At 47.3% G+C, this 8206-nt stretch overlaps 1 protein-coding gene across 1 annotated transcript; it reads right to left on the reverse strand.

The window, feature by feature from the left end:
- Nucleotides 1-3418: 3418 nt before the first annotated feature.
- On the reverse strand, nt 3419-5447 carry LOC136766956 (zona pellucida sperm-binding protein 4-like). The gene is made up of 9 exons (XM_066720934.1): nt 5199-5447; nt 4933-5120; nt 4740-4837; nt 4531-4661; nt 4250-4439; nt 4016-4163; nt 3849-3927; nt 3631-3750; nt 3419-3540 (listed from the first exon to the last, which is right to left on the reverse strand). Exons 1-9 carry the CDS (start codon nt 5413-5415, stop codon nt 3419-3421), a joined length of 1293 nt encoding a protein of 430 aa, XP_066577031.1. The 5' UTR covers nt 5416-5447.
- Between the last annotated feature and the right edge of the window lie 2759 nt (nt 5448-8206).

Here is an 8206-nt window from a genome sequence, read left to right on the forward strand (position 1 = left end):
CGTGACATATAACTTGCGTGTTTATCCCACTGCGGTCTCTCTCTTCAGCCTACGGATTTACACCTCCATTACCGTGACTATGTGTAATACATTAGACTACAGGCACTAGATATTAAGCTCTAGGTATTACAAGGAGTTCAGTACATCAACAGCCCTTGGGTGGCGATGACCCTGACGGTGTCTGTGTTTGCTGATAGCCCTCAGCTGCTGATCATAAAATGCAAGAGATGACAGAATTATAATGAAAATGACTTATAACCTATAGGCTATACAAGAGCTCAAGTGTGGTATCTTGAGACCCAATCGCAGTAACTGCAATAATATTCAATAACTTCAGAAAGACCGAGCCAGTAGAAGAGAAAATACGGGTTAAATTCAATAATGGGCAGAACAAATTGGAACAATTAATATGGCAGTTAGATTAGGGTCCGATACCACCGTCTCAAGTATTTCACATACAAGGCAGTTTAAGTGCAGGGTTATACAGCAGGTATCAATAAAATTAATCGCATATTGTAGCTCATGGACTCCACTGAAAAGTATAATACAACGCAGTGCCAAAATGAAACAACTGTCGTATTTTAAGGTGTTTTAAAGCAATATGAAGAATTGCACGGCGGTAAGGTTATTCGACTGCCCCCATGAATGAAAAGAGCCTCAAATCCTCAAATGACAGCTAACGTTTTCAAGACTACTTTAAATACCAACTGTGAACGGTTTCAGAGCCTGCTTCTACATGTGACTGCGAAGAATGAATTGTGAGAAACCGTACCACATACACGCACACACCCCTTGAACTTTAACACGGAATTTGTTCAAGGGCAATGAGACCTTGTTGAAATTCACCAAAGCACAGTGTGCTGTAAGCGATGTGGTTTTGAGTTCATTGAAAGGAGACCAGTTGTGAATGGTTTCACAGTCCGTTTACCTCGGCCATGTGGCTGCCGGCTTGTAGAGTGCCACTCAGCGAGCTCGTAGTAGCGTCGTTTAGTGATTCTAGAGCAACGGGGTATCAGTGAGCAAGTGTATCTGTGAACACAAGCGACAGAAAGGACAGTCGCTGCCTCCCCCTTCTGGGGGTACTTGGGCACTACAGCAGATCATGGCATTACAGCGCCAAGGGCACCTCCTTGGCTACAGGAACATTATTGGCATTTCTTCTTTGGATCTGGGCAACATGCTGATCAATACAGAGCAAGCAAGAGACCACGTTTACTCCACGTCAGGACTATACTCTCAGCAACCCCTCACAAATGAAAGGGAAGTTTGATGGGGAGGGGAGACATGGAGGGGTCACTTGTTGCCACCACCAGGGCCGTAGCTAGAGGATTCGGGGCCCCCACCGCCCTCCACCCATATCATATACTGTATACTGTAACCTAATATGGGTTTATTGCAAAATAACAAAACAGATAACATACATGAATGCAAATAAAGGTCTTTACTGAACATCGGCAAAAGCAAAATACACAAATATAACATTAAATATAAAAACAAATACATAGCAAACACTAAAACAAATTTCAATCAGCAATGCACATTTAAATAACAACGAAAATTATACGAATCATTAGTATATGTATATCGGTTTGATTGATCTTTAACCTTTGATGACCTTTCACGTCCCTTCACGTAGGATGAACCAAAATCCCATTGTCAGACCTTTCTGTTGGCAAAGTCACTTATGATGTCTTTGTAGTCCAGCTGTCTGTTTAGCTGGCTTTCAATTGAAAGTCAGGCAAGGTTATAAAACCTCTCTTGAGTTTGGTTAGACCTGAGATTTCTTGACAAGCTTCAACTTGCTGAAAGCCCTTTCTGCACCAGAAACAGAGACAGGCAGAGTGCAGAAGATGCCCACTGCAACACACACTTCTCCAAAAATGCTGTGGAGCTGCATCCTGTAGATTGAATTCAGCAGGTCGAGAGGAGACTGGCAGTCTGCAAATATGACATTATACACAGACTTAAGATGCCTCACTTCATTCTCAAAGCCTGCTGTAAGATCCTGTGTATATTTGCTCACTAATGAGTGGCAAGCTGGGTGAATCTGACCTTCTTCTAAGTCTTTTAAATTTAAGTAAACCTTAATTTTAAAAGTTAAATGTTTATATAAATACTACATCCAAAGAATGCCATTAAGCCATAACTTACGAAACACTGTTTAAAGTCCTCATGCAATTATTCAAGACAAACTAATTAAAAACTAACAAAAGCCAAGAAATTATTAAATAATAATTACAAAACCAATTTTAAAAATGGACCAGCAATAGGCCTATAATAGTTATTCCCATCAGTCTGTTATAAATCATAAATCAAAAAGTAAACATTCAGAAATTAACAAGAATGCAGTCAAATGTTAAAAAAAATACCACTAAAATTACTCAGTGTTCATTTTTAATGAAGATAATATGGTACTGCATAATACATTAATTAAAGCGAATACATCCATCCAAGAGCAGTGTGTTGTATTCGTGTTTTCTTGACTGTATTAAAATACATCAAAAGCCGGCAGGTCGGTAATGCTTGTGACATGCGTCGTGACTCGTGTCCATTTTCCCTGTGTTATACAAACCAACTCTATTCACAACAGCGTAAAAAAGACGGGGATTTCAACCACATTATCATTCTGTTGGTGGCGGTGTGCGCCGGTAAGGAAAATTATGTGACAATACTGACCGGTAGTTTTCCTATGCCCACGAAAGTAAATCTGGCAGAGAAATGACAATACACTAACCGGTCTTAAAGAACGTCTTGATAGACTGGGATACAGCAATTCTCCTGGCCTCTCTCTCCCCTTCTTTTCATGGCGTTACTAGTACCCTGATTTAGGTTTTCCTTTCCCAGACATTTTCAGTCAGTGTCCTGCTCATCCACTAACTTCACCGCTAACCTCAGCAGCTCTGATTGGATCAGTTCACGAGCTGGGGTGGGACTTACAATTCATTGGGTCCCCCTGCTGTTTGTCACTGCATAATTAATAACAACGTCGGATCGGCCAAACCATTTCTCGGGAGGGCAGAGGAGAAGATACTTGGAAAGCTTGTCACCAGATTGCATGTTTGTGTGGTTTTCATTCAATTCTCAGGCATACAACTAATATAAAATAGAATTATTCACAGAACAGGTGTATATAGATACATATATATATAGGCTAACTGCTGGATGTTGTGGGGCCCCCTATAATTGTCATCACCTTTCACCACACTAGCAAAGGCCCTGGCCACCACTGTGAAACGTACAGTAGGGCCAGGAGTACTACACACCTGTTGGAGTGCCTTACTAGAGGGAAGAGCACCCACTGAACCAAGGGCCTGGACTCAGGCTGTGGAGCACACGGCTGAAGGATCTTTGCAAGGCAATAAGAAACTGATCGAGTCACATATTTCACAGTCCAGTTTTATTCAAAAGCCTGATCCAGCTACAGTTGGGTTTCCCGCCTGTGGGGCTTGGATCTCCACACAGCCACCAGCAGTACAGCACAGAGCACAAGCACCGTGAAGGCAGCCACAGTCAGCACAGCATAGCCGAAGGCCTGGGACACTGTGGAGACAGGAGAGGGACAGGCAGCTCACAAGGGCGCAGACACCAGAGGACGGAGCGCCAGCAGACAGTCAAAGCTCCCCTCCTCACCTTCACGGGGAGAAGCCCTCCTGTCCACAGCAGAGAGCTCAGAGGCAGTCAGGATCACTTCCCCACTGGACACCACTGCCGTCTCCCTGGAGGCCCTCTGCACCGGGGCAACAGCTCTCCCTGAAGGGACAAGAGCAGCATTACAGAAGCAGGCCCTCCACTGGCAGAGCCTTAGGGAAAGATGCCATTCCAGCTCACACTGGAACCGAGCCACTCACTCATTCTCTGGCTGCATGGAGCGACACAGCTGTCAGTAGCACTGGGTTGGCACACTGCTGCACTACAGTGGATGAACACCTGGGGAAGCAGGAGATGCAGTACAATACAATGCCACCATTGGGAATACAGTCAAGACCATGGCACTCCTTGGCCAATAGACCCTTACCTTCTCCTTCAGAGGGAGCTGGGAGCCAGCATCCACAAAAGTGAACATCTGCACGATGAAGCGCTTGTAGTGCGTTGGGTATGGCAGCCCTGAGGAGCCAGCCACGGGAACCAAGGTGGTCTGGTACTGGTCGTCTCTGTACGGACACCTGGAAAGAGCACCACAATTGGGTTCAGAGGTCTACCTAAACCAGCAACACGAGCCGGCCGGAAAGAGATACAGGGCTCCAGTTACCCAGCAACCAGCAGGCTCCACTGGGGCTGGCCGAGTGGGCTGGGGGTGGAAGTTGCCCAGCAGTCTTCCAGCGTCAGGACAATGTTGGGGTCGGTCCTATTCAGGATGCGAACCTCAACATACACAGGATCCCGCAGGACCTTGGTCACGGGGTAGTCCCCATCACCGTAGTAGGAGGCATACACAGCTTCTACAGGAGGAACGACAGGGAGCTTTAAGAAGCCAGCATGCATTGGAAACCAGTTCATAGCATGGCCACGTACAAGGGCTCGTCACAGTACCCGTTGCAATCCTGAGCTCCACACTGAGAGGTCCCGGGGCCACGACTGAAGGAGGAGGCGGGGCTGCAGTGTACACTACAGCCTCCACGGGAACAAGCTCACTGCCCGAATACTTGCACAGGAAGGTCAGCCTGGAAGGAGAAGCAGGCAGCCATTGGACCTAGTCGGGTACTGGCACAAGGAGACGGGCACTGGGGAGCCCCACTTACTCATAGTAGCTGTCCCTGGTGATGGAGCCATCAGGCCCGTTCTGCACATCGCGTTTAGAGGACATCGTGTTCTCGTACACCACATCGCCACCCTCACTCTGGAAGAGGGAGGCAGACCCTCACGTTATGCAGCCGAGACAATGACCACAAGGCGCTGCAATGCTCAGGGCAAAGCTGGGAAACACTTCCTCACCTTCAGCGTGCTTCCACAGGCACTGACTGGGAACTGGAACAAGGCAAAGCCAGCAGTGGTGCCAACAGGGCTGCAGGGGGCGCTCTGACCCCCTAGCAGGCTGACCGTGTCAAGGCTCAGCGGAGGCGTGGTCACATTCCTGGGTACTACAACCACAAACTGACCATCCGTGGTGCATTGCACAGTCACTGGAGGGAGAGGGGAGAAGATTAGCAAAGCAACGCGCTCAGGAGCCCTTTGTACGATATGTTGCCCTGAACACTCACCCTCATTGCTGTAATAACAGGGCTGTCTTCCCCTCTGATCAAAGCAGCAGTTACTCGCTTCACAGTCGGCTCTACTGATAGCAGGGGCACCACACGCCATTTTCTCGTTGTCACTAACCAAGCAGTTCTGACCCTGGGCTACAGAAACATCCGCCGCAGCCGCCATCAGCAAACAGACAAGACTCCAGACCCGCACGCTCATCCCAGACCTCTCCATTGTGCAACTCGGCAACGAACTGCCGAGAAGCGGCGCTCCGCTCCTTAAATAATCCGGCGCCCTGATTGGCTGAGGGCTGGCCCTGGCGCAGCAGGGTGCACGAGGGTTTCAGCCACCCCAGCGGGCCAATCGGGCTCTTTGGTGGAGCTCTCGCTTTGCTGCCACACAATCACGGTCAGATGCCACATCACTGTCTGTCGGCAACCCCGCCGCGCCCCGCTGCGCTCACTTCACTGCCCTGGCTCTCAACGCACAGCTCCCCTACCTACTGAGCACTCATCTCCAAGACTTCCACAGCTTTTTAGAGACAGTTCCGACTCATGTGAAGCTGAATGAGCACAACTATACCTTTATCATTTGTTTTTTGGTCCTAAATAGTAATAGAAACATTGAATACGACCATTCGAAGATTCGGTCTGCATGCGACACTCGTACCAGTAGCAGTGAAGATTAAGTGCATGACATTGTAACGGGTTTTCTTCAGAGACAGTGTTGGCTTTTCCAAAGAACGGAAGTGCAAAACCACATGGATTATCTGTTGATTCACACATTTCTATTGTAATTGAGATTCGGGTTATACTTTAAACGGACAGTGTGCAAAATCACGTCCTCCTTGTAACGAGACACGATTTGATGCCCTGATTGCAACGAACCAATTACTTCCAGCATCACCGAGTGCACACTGAAAATGTATGGCAAGACGCTGTGACATTTAGTCCATAATTTCTGATATCAAAAATACAATTGTTGGTATCAAGAATGATCTGCTACTTGTGATATCAACATTTGTATTTTTCACATCAGCAACTGTATTGTTGATTTCATTAACTGTATTTTTGATATCAAAAACGCATACTATTTAGCATCCGTAACATGCGTACTAACTGACGTGAAACTTAACCCTTTACACTCCGCCCCAATATTTTCATATCGTCCGCGAGCCAAGTAGTAAATTGTAGGTTTATCAAAACTACAAAATGTACTAGAGACTATAGAGAAACTAGAAACCGGGAGCTTTCAAACGATGTCTTTCTCGCCTATGTAGGGTCTTCATAGCATGGGCTACAGGCTTGCGAAATCAGCCATTTGTCCTAGTGTACAGAGTGTTTGTTTTTAGTCTGTCAGCCGATTAGACCTTAAAATACGAAAGGCCACAACTTTCACTTGATCGAAGATAAATGCATAAGGCACAACGTAGCAAGGAGAAACACAAACCGGAAAAATGCCAGTCGAGAATGGCTGCCGCTGAGATTGTTCAACAGTGAACAGGGCAATGTCAGACATTAACAACGAGAGGAATGGCCGTTCTGAGTGCTCGCAATTATGAACGTCTACTCAGTGAATGCTCGCTCACCTGTTGCTGTCGTGACTGGGATGGTATACGAGTACATTACAAACTACATGACCCTCAGAGAAAGCCTGTACGGGGTTTTCTTCCTCGAGAAATGCGGCTATTGCGCGCAGTGCTCTTACCGCTCCTCGGTTCACTCGTGCAGCTCGGAGGAGCGCCTGGCGTATGCGGCTCGCACCCCGAAATATTCACTAGTTTGTGTCAAAATACATTGATTCGACTATTTTAAACGACACTGGCTCCGAAGTCTGTACCAAAATGACAATGTCAGTTTCATCTTCATTACGTCCTTTTGTTTCCAGGAGTTTCAAAGGATTTGCGGTGTTTCGGCAGAGAAATAAGGCACGAACAGTTCTGGGATCAGAACATTATGACCCCACATACACCTAAATCAAAGGTACACAATCCTAGCTCGGATTGCCGCTCTGTGACAAATGTATACACTTCAAATCAAGCAGCAGATTAGACGGAACAGACCCAACACTCTATAATGGCATCAAACCATCCTCTAGGTATACACAGACAGACCCAGGCATTGTTCATTGCACAATGATGCACAGGTTTCTCCCATACAAGGACGTTAGCTTAACAGAAAGTTAGTCCCTCATAGGCTGAGTCACATTTGCTCGGATTGAATACCTAAGCGTGCAACCATGCTTTTTGACCAAGAATTCGTCATACACACATCTGATCTAACCGTGTAGCTTAGGGTCACATGTGATGGTTTGTAACCCTGGCATCTGGGGTCATAACGATCCCCGTCCTCCTCCTGCATGTTCTAAAATACAGTTTCCTGCCACCACATGTGACTAGGGTGCAATGTTCCCAAACACTGAACCTTCTCCCGAAGCAGTCGTGTCTCACCCTCCAGAGCCCAATTCTCTGCACAAGAGCTGCAGAGATGCTGGAAAGCAGCAACACTCAAACGGAGCGCTAAAGGACAGCTTTACATGATCTGTAGCATCCATTGATTGAGATCATGCAGAACTTGGAGAGCAAAGAGGAAAGACACGGGTCATGGTCTGTTCTCAGCTTTATTGATCAGTCACACCACAGTCAAGCCGTGGGTGGGCTTGCTCTCCTGTACAGCACAGTCCCCAGCACAGCAATGCACAACACAGCCACAGCAGCCACCACACCAGCCAGGAGCACAACCTCAGCAGAGATGCCTGCAAAGAAAGCACAGGTCAGTCACTTTAGGTCAAACCCAGACTACAGCAAGGGACCACAACCTCTGGCTCCAATTCAAGAGGCACATTCCCCACGCAAAGGCCCCAGTACCTGCTGCAGTCAGGGGAGACCTCTGGGCATTCGTCTCCACTGGAGGGACGGCATCCTGCGGCTTCTCCAGCACACGCACAGACACCATGGCATCACCTTCCCATTCTGGAAGGTGGAGAGGCTTAGATCCAGCCAGACTCTATAGCCCAGCACCACACT

The sequence above is a fragment of the Amia ocellicauda genome, chromosome 13, assembly GCF_036373705.1.
Source record: "Amia ocellicauda isolate fAmiCal2 chromosome 13, fAmiCal2.hap1, whole genome shotgun sequence".
NCBI lineage: Eukaryota > Metazoa > Chordata > Actinopteri > Amiiformes > Amiidae > Amia > Amia ocellicauda.